At 50.5% G+C, this 15,925-nt stretch overlaps 1 protein-coding gene across 1 annotated transcript in view; it reads left to right on the top strand.

Moving 5' to 3' along the window:
• LOC140409587 (granzyme K-like) overlaps positions 1 to 15,925 on the top strand; it is a 41,836-nt gene that overhangs the window by 12,879 nt on the left and 13,032 nt on the right. The window contains exons 3-4 of the mRNA XM_072497954.1: positions 436 to 589; positions 10,289 to 10,561. Coding sequence (XP_072354055.1) covers positions 436 to 589; positions 10,289 to 10,561 — 427 coding nt within the window. The remainder of the gene's footprint in view (positions 1 to 435; positions 590 to 10,288; positions 10,562 to 15,925) is intronic.

Raw genomic sequence — 15,925 nt, 5'->3', positions numbered from 1 at the left:
ACTCTAGCAGGATATTCTTGCACAAAGTTTGACAAAGAGCCATCCAGACTGAAGCATTATCTCCCTTCCATCTCCACTGACGCTGTCAGACCTGCTGAGACTGTCCAGCATTTTCTGTTTTTGTTTCAGGTTCCGGCATCCACAGTAATTTGCTTTTATCATATTCTTACAACCTCATTGACCAATCAAAGCCCTTGGGAGGGATTCTCCGCTGACAGGATTTTGCGGTCAGCTGGCTGTGCTCCCACGCCTGCGGATCTCCCAGGTTGGGGTGGCTACAAATGGAAATCCCATTGGCGTGTGGCAGGAATGGAGAATCCCGCTACTGGCAAGGGTGCATCGCCAAGGAACGTGCGACTGGCGGACTGGAGAATCCCAGCCCTTGTATTTCAGGTGCATTCTGTAATCAAATTATTTATTTTGGAACCATTCCAGATATTGGAAAAATCGGAAGATTGAAGTGATACTTGGAGCCCATTCACTTTCAGAGAGACAAAAAGAGAAACAACAGGTGGTGGGAGTCAAGGAGTGTTTCCCTTATCAACAACTTAACTTGAAAAGGAAAGAAGGTGACATTATGCTGATTCAGGTACTTTTGGCTAAAGTGGATAAATGATTGTGGAGATTTAAAGGCTGCACCAGAGGACTACAGCTTAGTTTGAGTCACGGGTGGGGGTGTGGGCGTTTAACTCTCCCTACCTGGCAGAAACTGGGTGGGATGACAGTTTTAATGACCAAGGAGGTCAACGGTAGAAAGGATTTATTTGACTTTTAACAATGCGCTGCCCGCAGCAGTAACTATCTACAATCACAGTCCCCGTTGGGACAACCAACATGCCAGCCCCTGATTAGGCTGGCTTTTATGCTTGGTTTAACGAGCCTCAGCTGAGTGGGCCTCTGTCCTGTGGTATTATTATACATGCCAGTAAACTAAGAGTTAATATATGTACCAGAGAGCCATTAGAGGGAGCTAGTCTCAGAGGTATATAAGAGAGGATGCAGAGCCTTGTGGGATAGAAGGCTGGAGCAGTAGCAGAGCTAGGAGTACTGAAGATAGTAAGAGAGCAAGAGAGTAGTTAATGAGTTAGTGAGTTAGATGTTAGATGAGTATAGTTTAGGTGTGTTTAATGAACTGTTAGTTCTCAGGGATAAATGTCAAATCTAATTGTAGTGTTAAATAAATAGTTTAGTTTAGTTTATAAGACTCGTTGTTCTCTGATCAACACTACACATAAAGCCATCTGGTTAGAGCAAGGCAGAGAACTACACATATCCCCTACCTGGGAAGCTCATAATCCACAAGCCCACGGGAGATCGATAATGGTTTTATGGCATCCTTTTCCCCCGCCTCCACCAAGTCCGAAAGCTCCCCCTCTGTCATCATCGAGGAGGCCTCCTGCGCTGCTTCACCCGAGGCTGAGCTCCTGCCTGTGGCGGGTCTGTGTCGAATGATGCGTACTGATTGGTTGACGGCCTTTTTTTTGGCTGACCTCTGGAGGGCGCCACTGTATCCATTGTGGTAAATGTATGATTACTGATAATTCACCAGCGCACTGTATTATGTTATGTTATGTTATTAACCCTGTGGGCTCCACCTATGGGCCACTGTGTGGCTTCACCCACAGGGGGCTATGTTAGGGCATGTACGGGCTCCGCCCATGACTCCAGCCCTTTAGAGGAAGTATAAGAGCAGCTGACCTGCGGGGCCGCCTTCAGTATTGTACCGGTTGCAGGCAGGCACAGTTCTAAGCTGATTAAAACCATGGTTTACTTCTCCACGTGTCTTCGAGTGAATTGATGTTCGCATCAATTTTAAAAAAATTTTAAAATGTTTTTATTCTCCATTTTCACATTTTCCTTCAAAGTTTACACCCCACCCACAAACAGTAAATGATAACAAATACAAAATCAATCCCCTTAACAATACCAACGATCCCATCCTCCCACCACCCCAAACAACGGCCCACCTGTCACTATATGCATCCAATAAAATAAACCCTCCCACGATAGCAACAAAAAAACAAAGGAGAAAAAGAAAAAGGAGTCCGGGACCACCCATGGTCACCATTGACCTATAGAGTCCACTCTCCCTCCCCCCCCCCTACACTCCAACCTCTGAAGGAGTACCGCACATGATGCCCAAGAGTTGTACCTCCCCCCCCCCGCCAGTCTCCAACTCCTCCCGTCCACTGCCTCTTGTAAAACTCCTCCCCCAACCTCGGTTTGGTTGCATCAATTTAATCAGCTTAAAATACTACCATGGAATCAGCCCTCAAACCTGACAGACTGGAACTCAATCCACAGGAGGCGGAGGCGAAATACATTTTTTTACATTGGCTTTGATGCTTCAAGGCCTATCCTGTCACGTCATCTACGCCATCCGAACAGAAGCTGAGCCTCCTCCACGCATGGGTGGCCCATCGCATTTCTGTCCAGCTCGACGAAGCCGCTTCCTACACAGAGGCCCTCGCACTACTCGGACGCGTCTACGTGCGGCCTGTGAACGAGGGCTACGCGCGACACGTCTTCACCATTCGCCGCCAGCGCCCCGGGAGTTGCTAGATTATTACCTATGCGACCTCAAAGCCCTCGCGCGCAACTGGAACTACCAGGCCGTTATGGCCACTCAGCACATGGAGCTCGCCGTCCAAGATGTTTACGCGGCGGCTGTCCGATCGAACTATGTGAGACAGCGCCCCCCTCGTGGGCCCCCGACTAGAGGCTACCCCAGGCCTGTGCCGCGCGGCCGCCCGCCCATCATGGGGGGGGGTACCCTGCTATTTATGCAGCCAGTCCCAACACCCCCGACAGCACTGCCCGGCCCGCAGCGCGAACTGCAGCAGCTGCGGGCGAAACGGACAGGTCTGCCTGGCCAGGTCTAAGAACTCGAGCTCACAGACCTGATCCACAGACTCACAAGCCCACAGACCCCTCAAGGTGGCAGCGTATCTACCGACTCCGCCTCCGCACAACACGTGCGACTCATAGGGGCTGCCATCTTGGCCATCCTCCCCCACGCGGCCGGCCACGTGCGATCCATGGGGCCGCCATCTTGGACGCCATCTTCCTCACCACCCGTCATGCTCGACCAACGGGGGCCTCCATCTTGGCCGCCATCTGCTACGCCGCTCGCCGCGTACGACCTACACGGACAGCCATCGCGGGGCCGCCACAGCACCTCTGATCACACCGCCGGCTACCCACAACTCAGCGCTGTCACCCTGGACCAGTCGCGACCTAAGCACCTCCGGAGGTCCATGATGGCCGTCTGGGTTAATGGGTACGAGACACCTTGCCTTTTCGACTCCGGGAGCACAGAGAGCTTCATTCACCCAGACATGGTAAGACGCTGCTCGCTCCCAATATTCCCGACGCAACAAACCATATCCCTCGCCTCTGGGTCGCACTCAGTGCAAATCCAAGGGTGCACTACTGCAACCCTAGCGATACAGGGCGCTGAGTACGCTAATTTTCAACTAAATGTGCTCCCAGACCTCTGCGCTCCTCTCCTTTTGGGACTCAACTTCCAGTGCAACCTCAGGAGCCTAACTCTTAAGTTCGGGGGGCCCCTGCCCTCGCTCACCATATGCAGCCTCGCGATCCTAAAAATCCACCGCCCCCCCTTCACAAACCTCACCGCCGATTGCAAGCCAGTAGCCACCAGAAGCAGGCAGTATAGCATACAGGACAGGACGTTCATTAGGTCCGAGGTCCAGCGACTCTTGCGGGAGGGGGTCATAGAGGCCAGCAATAGCCCCTGGAAAGCTCAGGTGGTGGTCGTCAAGACCGGGGAAAAGTTCCGGATGGTGGTTGATTACAGCCAGATCATTAACCGCTTTATGCAACTCGATGTGTACCCTCTTCCCCGGATTGCAGACATGGTAAATCAGATCGCGCACTACCGCGTGTTCTCCATGGTGGATCTGAAGTCTGCACACCACCAGCTCCCAATCCGCCCGGAGGACCGCCACTACACGGAGTTTGAAGCAGATGGCCGCCTTTTCCATTTCCTCAGGGTCCCCTTTGGCGTCACGAACGGCGTTTCGGTGTTCCAATGAGCGATGGACCGATTGGTGGACCAGTACGGGCTGCGGGCCACGTTTCCGTACTTGGACAATGTCACCACCTGCGGCCATGATCAGCAGGACCACGACGCCAACCTCCATCGATTACTCCAAACCGCCCAAAAACTCAACCTCACCTACAACAAGGAGAAATGCGTTTTCCACACAACCAGGCTCGCCATCCTCGGCTACGTCGTGGAAAACGGGGCGCTAGGGCCCGACCCTGACCATATGCGCCCCCTCCTACAACTCCCTCTCCCTCACTGTCCCAAGGCCCTGAAGAGGTGCCTTGAATTTTTCTTCTATTACGCCCAGTGGGTCTCCCAGTATGCGGACAAAGCCCGCCCACTATTTAAGGCCACCCTCTTTCCACTGGCAGCCGAGGCCCGCCAGGCCTTCAGCTGCATCAAGGCGGACATCGCCAAAGCCGCGATGCGCGCCGTGGACGAGTCCGTCCCCTTCCAGGTGGAGAGCGACGCCTCAGAGGTCGTTCTCGCCTCCACCCTCGTCCAAGCAGGCAGACCGGTAGCGTTCTTTTCACGCACCCTCACCACCTCCAAAATTCGACACTCCTCGGTCGAAAAAGAAGTCCAAGCCATCGTGGAGGCCGTGCGGCACTGGAGGCACTACCTCACTGGTACGAGGTTTACCCTCATCACCGACCAACGATCGGTTGCTTTCCTGTTTGACAATACGCAGCGGGGCAAAATCAAGAATGATAAGATCTTGAGGTGGAGGATCGAACTCTCCACCTATAACTACAATATAGTATATTGTCCTGGGAAGCTCAACGAGCCCCCAGATGCCCTGTCCCGTGGCACATGCGCCAGTGCGCAAGATGATCGACTACGGGCTATCCGCGATGACCTCTGCCACCCGGGGGTCACCCAGCTCGCCCATTACATCAAGGCCTGCAACCTGCCCTACTCCACCGAGGAGGTCTGAGCTATAACCAGAGACTGCTAAATCTGTGCGGAGTGTAAACCGCACTTCTATCGACCGGATAAGGCCCACCTGGCAAAGGCATCCCGGCCCTTTGAACGCCACAGTATTGATTTCAAAGGGCCCCTCCCCTCCAATAACCGCAACACGTACTTCCTTAACATCATAGATGAGTTCTCCCGCTTCCCGTTTGCCATCCCCTGCCCCGATATGACCACCCCCACTGTCATTAAAGCCCAGCATAGTGTCTTCACCCTGTTTGGTTTCCCCAGTTATGTCCACAGCGACAGGGTCTCGTCGTTCATGAGCGACGAACTGCGTCAGTACCTGCTCAGTAAGAGCATTGCCTAGAGCAGGACTACCAGTTATAACCCCAGGGTAAACGGGCAGGTGGAGAGGGAGAACGCGACGGTCTGGAAGACCGTCCTACTGACCCTGCGGCCCAGGAATCTCCCAGTTTCTCACTGGCAGGGGGTCCTCCCCGATGCGCTCCACTCTATTAGGTCCCTCCTTTGCACAGCCACAAACCAGACTCCTCATGACCGCTTGTTTGTTTTCCCGAGGGGAGCTACCTCAGGGGCCTCTCTTCCGCCCTGGCTGATGACACCGGGTTCAGTCCTCCTCCGAAAACACGTTCGGAGCCATAACACCGACCCCCTGGTAGTGAGGGTTCAGCTCCTGCACTCCAACCCACACTATGCGTACGTCGAACACCCCGATGGCCGGCAGGATACTGTCTCCCTCCGGGACCTAGCGCCCGCAGACTCCAACACCACTCCCACTACTGCATCCCCCACACTATGTCCCATCCAACCTCCCATGTTCAGTGCCCCCACCCCTATATGGTTCCCGCGCTCCCTCCCACCTGCCGCACCCGCCGCACAGGAATGAAGCTCCGGAAGAGCCGCTCCCGGAGTCCACGCCAGTGCCTGCTCCGGACCCACTTCCACAGCCACCTGAAGCGGCTGCAACACCAGTGCTTCGGCGGTCGCAACGTATGATCCGGGCACCGGACCGACTGAATCTATGAGCCCGTCACCCCCGCCGGACTTCATTTTTTAAACAGGGGGTGAATGTGGTGAATGTATAATTACAGATAATTCACCAGTGCACTGTATTATGTTATGTTATGTTATTAACCCTGTGTGCACCACCTATGGGCCATTGTGTGGCTTCACCCACAGGGGGATATGTTGGGGCATTTGCGGGCTCTGCTCATGGCTCCATCTCTTTAGAGGAAGTATAAAAGCAGCTGACCTGCGGGGCTGCCTTTAGTATTGTACCAGTCACAGGCAGGCCACAGTTCTAAGCTGATTAAAACCATGGTTCACTTCTCCACGTGTCTTCGAGTGACTTGATGGTCGCATCATCCACATCTTCCTCCTCCTGATCCGGCCACGGTCAGACGTGTTCCCCGGCTGAGAGGCGGTCCCTGGCAAGGCGAAGGTGCCGATGCCTCTGGTTGGGTGTCCAAGGAGAAGCCGGAGGACAGGCTGCGGTGAGTTTCTGACATGCCAGGAAAAGCAGGGAGGCCCGCATCTTCTCCAGATTCTCCTAAGATGAGGCTGTGTCCATCAGCTCAACACCCTTTCCTGCACTCCCCTCCCGACCTTCCACCCCCTTTAACGGCATCCCCTCCCTGACCACCCTGGTCTCCCCTCCAAGGGTCTGTGTGGCATCATTCCAGGGTGATGGGCCTGTGTTGGCACTGTCAGCGGGTCAATACACAAAGCAGGAGAGTGATGATAACTCGCTGTGAGGAAAGCTCTCCTGCTCCGCAGTTTCTGCAAAAATCTGACTCCTGTCTTTCTGCTGACAGCGCGCTCACACACACCCTCACGACGGAGTCTGCACTGGGGGCTTTTGATCTTGGATCACTGTGCCTGGGGTGGGGGAGTACAGAGAGCAGAGGGGAGACAGGGGATCGGGGCGCAGGCAGGCCCGATGTGAATATGAACATAACAGAGGCTTCACATGTATGAGGTGTGACATGTTTTTACAGTAAACATTTTACTGTGGTTGATTTCCATTCCCTCTCGCTATGGACAGTGACCTTACCAGTGGTTCTCGCTCTTCCTGATCCTCCGTGGCCTGGTGTTACGTCTAGGTGTGTCCCCAGGATGCACATCAGAGGTGGAGGCAGCCTGCTGCTTTCCGAGTCCTGTGGCCTTTGATGCCCTTGGCGGAGGTCCGATAGAGGGTCTGTGGCCGTGGATTCCCGGCTGATTTACAGGTGTTAAAGGCATCACCCTGCCATACTGTTCTACCCGCTGCTCTTGGGATGCGCCAATGTCAGGAGGGGGGAATTCAGAAGAACTGGAGACTGTCATAGTCTCCTTGTTGGCAGGCCCCGGGTTGGCCTCCAGTGCTTCCTCCTCCCTGACGATGCCCTTAGGGCCCTACGAGGCGGAATGGGACGGAGGGGCAGCTGGAGTGAGCTCGTCATCTGGTGCTGTCAGTCCTGGAGGCTCCCCACTGTCTGCACCATGGTGTTGATGCACTCAGCGATGGTACTCAGTGACTCAGACCTGCTCTGGAGTGCCTCAGCAATGTCTACCTGTTTCTGGGCCACGTTCCTCAGCAACTGGGACATGATGTTGAGGCCCTCAGCCGTGGTCTTCACAGACAGAGCCATGCCTTAGATACCACCATTCAAGATGTAGATGTCATGCTCCAGATTTTCCATTGCGCTTGCTACCCGAGCAGTATTGGCCTCGGTGCCAAGGATTGCTGGCAGCATTTCCTGCACCTGAAGCCTTTGGATCTCTTCCAAGCTGCCTTGTAGTTCCTGGAATGCCACTGCCCCCTCCCCCTCCTGCCCCCCCTCCTGGACCTGACGGCTGTGTCCTATGGTCGGCATGAGCTCAGGGAGAACCTTGTCCATAAGATTATTAGACCAGGAAACATAGGAGCAGAATTAGGCCACTCGGCCCATCGAGTCTGCTCCGCCATTCACTCATGGCTGATATTTTTTTCATCCACATTCTCCTGCCTTCTCTCCATAACCCCTGATCCCCTTATTAGTCCAGAGACTCAGCATCTTGCTGGGTCCCAACTGATTCCTGGGACGCAGCAGACATTTGACTGCCCACTTCCTTGGATGTTCCTGCATCCACCTGATGTGCATCAGAATCTATGTAGTGCTCACCAGATTGTGCCGCAAAAGTCAGTCCACTAGTGTGGCCCACCAAGACGTGTGTCTGTGCTTTTGTCCGAGGAGTTCCCTTGGATGATAGCGGAAGGGGGGGAGGGGTCTCTGGATGGCGCGGCATCATCAGATGGTGATCCTGTGAGACAATGGACATGTGGTCAGTGGAAGGGAAGGATCATTTTGTCTGACATGAGTAACTTGAGACAGGTCATCTGGATGAAGGGGCAATGGATTCTCACCGCTCTGATGCAGGCCAACCTTGATGTCGGTAACTACTCTTTCCTTGGTCAGCCCCACAATTTCCAAGGCCCAATCCTCACAGGGGGTGAAGACTCGAATGTCTGGGATTCTTTCCCCATTTTGGCCCTTTCCTATTTATTATGGGCTATTATCTCCTGCAGGGACAAATAGAGGGCATTGTGAGCGGCACGCTTGGTGGGTTGGGAGGGGAGGAGCGAGGTGGTGGGGTTGGAGGGTCTAGAGAAGGCATGTTATGGGACCGCATCTGGACATCAAGGGATTGTGCTGGTGGGTGCCAGGGTCTTCTGAGGAACAAGATCGGTTGTGAGGAGGGTGCGAGATGTCAACCAGAGGATCGGGGCGGGTTTAGGAATATGAGGGGTGACAGGCCAACTGATGCCAGGAAAGAGGTGGTACCTTACCCTTGTAGCTCGGTGGAGATTGTTAATCTTCTTGCGACATTGGACATTGGACAGCAGTCCTCCTTGGCATACTACCCGCATACTTGCCACTGCCTCCCAGGCAACATTGCTGACCCTGCTGTTGGTCCTCCGACCCCCTCAGGGTGTCCCGCCTCCCATCCACAGCGTCAGGAAGCCTTGTGAAGTTGCCATCCCGAAGCGAGGAGCAGGGATGTGCGCTGCCATGCTTGTGTGTTGACTGGGAGTGAGTGGTGAGGGAGTGTTTAAAAGCAGCTTCCTCTTGTCAGCAGCAAGCAGTTGAGGTGCAAAGCAGTTGAATCAGATGGCGAGGGAGCCACTAATGTTGAGATTCTCGTGGGTCTCATTTTTGGCACTAAGTGCCATCGAATACGGGCTATCATGTCTCCAACGTGGCCATCGTGAAACGCCCCGCCAAACACGCTCAAAATCGGGTGTTAGCTTTGGTCCGCTGAATCGCGGCCCTGGTCGTGAATTGCTCCGTCTTTTTGATGTCCATCCCATTTAGCACAGTGCTCGTGCCGCACAACACGATGTTGTGGTCAGGATGGGACTGAACCCGGAGGGAATTCCATCCTTCCGATTTCATGCTGCCCACCTCCTCCCATCCCCCCAACTGAACAAGCTGCCAGCTGGGGGGCATAATATTCTGGCCAATGTCTCAAGTGACATTTGTTCTTTTGCTCCAACAAAAGTAGAAGTTTTTTCCGATGATGACTGGGTCACATGTTTAAGGAATACATGACAGCAAGGATACTCACTTTAATATTCTGAGGGGCATTAAATATAATCTGAGGAGGTAATGGGTGAACAGAAAGCGTTCCAGTCAATCACTGATTGATAAACTAAATAAATACTGAACCTTAATCGAACACGGTAAGAAAAATTACGGTAAAAGTATGTTCAACAGGAGGGATCAACATTTGCTATTATCTTTCAGCTGAAAGTAATAAGTCTAATCACTGGCTATTCAGAACAAACTTACTTCCAACTAATGCTGCCAAATGAATAATGTCAGATCTGGAAGAATGTACAATGCTGGAGGGTATATTAGCCATGAATGATGGGAGGCACGGTAGCACAGTGGTTAGCATTGTTGTTTCACAGCGCCAGGGACCCAGGTTCGATTCCCAGCTTGGGTCACTGTCTGCGGAGTCTGCACGTTCTTCCCGTGGCTGCGTGGGTTTCCTTCGGGTCCTCCGGTTTCCTCCCACAAGTTCCGAAAGACGTGCTTGTTAAGTGAATTGGACATTCTGAATTCTCCCTCTGTGTACCCAAACAGGCGCCGTAGTGTGGCGACTAGGGCATTTTCACAGTAACTTCATTGCAGTGTTAATGTGACACTAATAAGTAATTATTATAATTATAAATGAAATTGGTATTCAGTTCATGGTTCCAATAATCTAATGGTTCCAATAAACCAGTCTATTTTCTGTGTTAATTTGGGACAGTTGGCCCGAGATGCTGTTTTGAACAAGAATGTATCAACTCTGGAATTGCCGAAATCAACAGAAGATGTCAAAGCTGGAACCAAGTGCAGTGTAGCAGGATGGGGATGGACAAATCTTAAAGCTCCGAAACTATCTGATACCCTGAGAGAAGCAAATATAATCATCATTGACAGGAGAAAATGCAACAGTAGAAAATACTATCATTATGATCCCTTCATAACAAAGGATATGTTATGCGCTGGTGATAAAAAAGCTCGAAGGGATTCATGTAACGTAAGTTAAACAGAATTGTTTTCGCCTCATGCTTTCTTGATTTAAAAGTTAGTTAAATGTAATTAATATTCTGAATCATTGTTGCGCTGTGCTTTAATATTAGTGACAGACTGGTCGAAATGTGGTGTAGAAAGAACTAATTAACAGGTCTGCTAAGTATTTTATCCTGAAGGTAAATTAATCTCTGATTTGTGAATAACTGCTAATAAAATAATGCTGCCAAATTAAATAATCCTACTAAGGTTACTGAAATAAGACAATATGTTATAAAAATCAATACTGCTAAAAATGGATTGCATCTGAAGATTAAAAATAAGTGAATGGTATGAAACGGTCCCATCGTTGATTGTGTTGGTTTTAAAGGAATATGGCAAAAAAAGATCTATGTAAATAAATGTCTGTTGGACAGCAACATAAATAAAGTAAGCCATGCACTGCTGACTAGATTTAGCTTTAATTATCGTCACCCACGGCATTACATGCATCGTGATGATAAAAATCTATCTCTTCTACAACCCTCCCAATCCACCAGCTCCCAAACTTCCAACCAATTGCACTATTCAATTCAACTAGGATTGGAGGTTGGGGCAAATAAGTAGAGCAAGGTGGTGAAGAGGCAAATGTGAGGAGATGGATGTGTGAGGGGAAGAGGAGAATAGTTGGAAGCTTGGTGGGTGCTTGGGAAGTAAACTATGATTATTAAGAGGATTGCCACAGAAAATGCACCAGGTAACAATTAACTGCCAAGCTTTTGTTTAAATTAAACTCTGATTCACTGAAGCATTGCCATGGAGAATGAACCAGGAAATGGCTTTTCCCCAAGTTATTGTTTCATGGATAAAGGTGCAGCCAAGCCAGATAAATCAGCTCTGCCTAGAGAAACTGTCAGCATAGCTGATCAGCGGAAAGAGTGGTAATCTCAGGCAAAAACAGAAAAGCTGATAGGAATGGGGCAGCAGCTGTTCATCATATGAAGATGTGGGTGAGGATGAACATTTCCCCGAAACACACAGACATTCCTACAAGCCCTAGCCTCATTTTGCAAAACTCCTAGGTCCCAAGCATGAATAGTGGTTTAGATGTCAATGTTTACCGTCCAGCATCTAGTCTCATGCCCAAGAGGAGACGGCCAACTCAAAGAGCCTGCAAGGAGATACAGACAGGTTTAATGTGTGGGCAACAAGATAGCAGATAGAGAAATACATGGGGAAGTGTGAGGTTATCCATGTTTGGTAGAAAATAGAAAATAAGAATATTGTTTAAAAAGATGTGGAACTTGCAAATGTCGATATTCAGAGTGACTTGAGGTGTGTACTCATATAAGGAATGATGTGGAGATGCCGGCGTTGGACAGGTTTGTTTCGATGTCACTAGCTTTCGGAGCACTGCTCCTTCCTCAGGTGATTCGCCTGAGGAAGGAGCAGCGCTCCGAAAGCTAGTGACATCGAAACAAACCTGTTGGACTTTAACCTGGTGTTGTAAGACTTCGTACTGTGCTCATATAAGGAACACAGAGGTTAGTACACATGTACTGCAAGCCATTAGAAAGGCAAATGGCATGTTGGCCTCTATTATACAGTGACTGGGGTGTACGAATGTGGAAGTCTTGTGAGAATTATACAGGATTTTGGTGAGACCATACCTGGAGTAGCGTGCACAGTTTTGGTCTCCATAGCTAAGCGAGGGTATACTTGCATTTGAGTGAAGATTCACTAGACTGGTCGCTGGCATGTGAAGGTTGTCTTATGATGAGAGGATTAGGGGCTGGTTTAGCACACTAGGCTAAATCGCTGGCTTTTAAAGCAGGCCAAGGCAGTAACAGCAGCACAGTTCAATTTCCGTACCAGCCTCCCCGAACAGGCGCCGGAATGTGGCGACTAGGGGCTTTTCACAGTAACATCATTGAAGCCTACTCGTGACAATAAGCGATTTTCATTTCATTTCATTTTTCATTAGTAAAATGGGTCTATGTTCCCTGAAGTTTAAAAGGACGGGAGGTATTCTCATTGAAATATATATGGTCCTGAAGGGGCGGCACGGTGACACAATGGTTAGAACTGCTGCCTCACAGCGCCAGGAATTCAGGTTCAATTCCGGCCTTGAGTGACTGGCGTTTGCACGTTCTCTTTGTGTCTGCATGGGTTTCCTCCGAGTGCTCAGGTTTCCTCCCACAGTTCAAAGATGTGCCGATTAGGTGGATTGACCATGCCAAATTGCCCCTTGGTGTTTAAAGATGTGCAGGTTATGTGGGGTTATGGGTTACAGGGATAAGGCAGGGGTGTGGGCCTAGGTAGGGTGCTCTTTCAGAGAGTCGGTGCAGACTCAGTGTGTCGAATGGCCTCCTTCTGCACTGTAGGAATTCTATGATTCTATTTGATTATATGAATCTATGACTTGATATTGAGATGTTGTCCAGGATTTAACCTGGTTACCCTGCCTAATGACTGGAAAGGCAGCGACAAGCCTGCATCCCCAGCCCTGGAAGCCATGACTGGATCTTATGATCGTCAGGAAATTCATTTTGTGAGCTTGTGGCTTCTGCCCCATGAAGGAGAATGTCCTGCCTCCAAGTCTTCTGGCCAATCAGATAGCTTTCAGCTCTTCATTCACAGCACTGCCACCAGAAATGGTGACAAAATTGCTCGGACTTCAGATAATCCCCCTTACCTGGTCTGGCCAACATGTGCACAACGCTTAGCACAATGGCCTAGCAAGCATTCAGTTGTATTGAACCGCTATGAAAATACAGAAAATGAAACCAGATGGACCACCCAGCATCAACCTAGACACCGGAAACGACAATGGCAAACACAGCCCCGTCGCCCCTGCAAAGTCCTCCTTACTGACATCTGGGGACGTGTGGCAAAGTTGGGAAAGCTGTCTCACAGACTAGTCAAGCAACAGCCTGATATCGTCATACTTGTGGAATCATACTTCACAGACAATGTCTCAGACACCACTTTCACCATTCATGAGGCACAGTGGTACACAGGCAGGAGAGAGTTACCCTGGGAGTCCTCAACATGAAGTCTCATGGCTCTGGGTCAAACATGGGCAAGGAAACCTGTTGATTAACACATTCCCCCCCCCCAGCTGATGATTTAGTACTCGTCCATGTTGAACATCACTTGGAGGAAACACTGGGGAGGTGGCAAGGGCACAGGATATACTCTGGATGGGGGACTTCAATGTCCATCTCCAAGAATGGTTCTGTAGTATCATCACAGACCGCACTGGCCAGGTCGTAAAGGACATAGCTGCTAGACTGGGACTGTGGAAGGTGGTGAGGGAACGAGCAAGAGGGAAAAACAGATCTCATTCTCACCAACCTACCTGCTGCAGATGCATCTGTCCAAGACAGTATCAGTAGAAGTGACCACCGCACAGACCCTATATGGACAAAGTCCTGTCTTCACATTGACGATACCCTCCATCGTGTTATGTGGCACTACCACCAAACAGATCTAGCAACTCAAGACTGGACATCTATGAGACACTGTGGGCCATCAGCAGCAGCAGAATTGTTCTCAACCACAATCTGCAACCTCATGGCCCGGGATATCCCCCACTCTACCACTACCACCCAGCCAGGGGATCAACCCTGGTTCAATGAAGAGTACAGGAGAGCATGCCAGATGCAACATCAGGCACCCCTAAAATTGAGGTGTCAACCTTGTGAAGCTAAAGCACAGGGCTACTTGTGTACCAAACCACTTGTATCTGCAAAAGGCAGGCTGGTGAGGATGAGGTCAAGTATGTTTTTCCCTCTTGTTGTTTCCATCACCATCTGCCACAATCCCAATCTAGCATAAGCAGCAAGTAAGAGACAGAGATATGTCCACAATGAACACATCAGATATAAGCTCTGCAGTCCTGACATATCCAACCATGAATGGTGGTGGACATTTAAACAACTCACTGGAGGAAGAGGCTCCATAGATATCCCCATCCTCAATGATGGAGGAGCCCAGCACATCAGTGCAAAGATAAGGCTGAGGCATTCGCAAAACTCTTCAACCAGAAGTGTTGAGTGAATGATCAATCTCGGTCTGCTCCAGAGGTCCCCAGCATCACAGATGTCAGTCTTCAGCCAATACAATTCACTCCACCTAACATCAAGAAACTGCTGAAGGCACTGGATGTAACAAAGGCAATGGGCCCTGACAATATTCTGGGAGTAGTCCAAAAAGCTTATGTTCCAGAACTTGCCACGCCCCTAGCCAAGCTGTTCCAGTACAGCTACAACCCCGGCATCGACCCGACAATGTGAGAAATTGTTCCTGGTGTGTCCTGTACACAAGAAACAGGACAAATCCAACCCAGCTAATTACTGCCCTATCAGTCTACTCTCCATCATCAGCTAAGTGATGGAAGGAGTCATCAACAGTGCTATCAGCGGGCAGCAAGGTGGCGCAGTGGGTTAGCACTGCGGCTTCACGGCGCCGAGGTCCCTGGTTCGATCCGGCTCTGGGTCACTGTCCGTGTGGAGTTGGCACATTCTCCCCGTGTTTGCGTGGGATTCGCCCCCACAACTCAAAAGATGCAGCACGGTGTCTGCGTGGGTTTCCTCCGGGTGCTCCGGTTTCCTCCCACAGTCCAAAGATGTGCAGGTTAGGTGGATTGGCCATGATGAATTGCCCTTAGTGTCCAAAATTTCCCTTTGTGTTGGGTGGGGTTACTGGGTTATGGGGATAAGGTGGAGGTGTTGACCTTGGGTAGGGTGCTCTTTCCAAGAGCTGGTGCAGACTCGATGGGCCGAATGGCCTCCTTCTGCACTGTAAATTCTATGATTCTATGATTCTATGTGCAGGGTAGGTGGATTGGCCAGCTAAATTGCCCCTTAATTGGAAAAAAAAATGAATTGGGTACTCTAAATTTTTTTTTTTAAATGTGCTATCAGCAACAACCTGCTCATGGACGCTCAGTTTGGGTTCTGCCAGCTCCGGACCTCCTAACAGCCTTGCTTCAAACATGGACAAAAGAGCTGAATGGCAGAGGTGAGGTGAGAGTCACTTCCCATGATATAGGGCAGCATTTGACCAAGTATGGCATCAAGGAGCCCTAGCTAAACGGGAGTCAATGGGAATCAGGGGAAACCTCTCCGCTGGTTGGAGTCATACCTGGCACAAAGGAAAATGGTTGTGATGGTTGGAGGTCATTCATTTCAGCTCCAGGACATCACTGCTGCAGTTCCTCATTAGATTCCTAGGCACAACCATCTTCAGCTGCTTCATCAATGGCCTCCCTTCCATCATAAAATTAGAACTGGGGATGCTCGCAAATGACTACACAATGTTCACATTTCCAATCACGATCCGTGACTCCTCAGATAATGAAGCAGTCCATGTCCAAATGCAGCAAGAT

This window comes from Scyliorhinus torazame, chromosome 3 (genome assembly GCF_047496885.1).
Source record: "Scyliorhinus torazame isolate Kashiwa2021f chromosome 3, sScyTor2.1, whole genome shotgun sequence".
NCBI lineage: Eukaryota > Metazoa > Chordata > Chondrichthyes > Carcharhiniformes > Scyliorhinidae > Scyliorhinus > Scyliorhinus torazame.
Note: the sequence above shows the minus strand (reverse complement) of the source record. Positions and strands in the feature narration are given on the sequence as shown.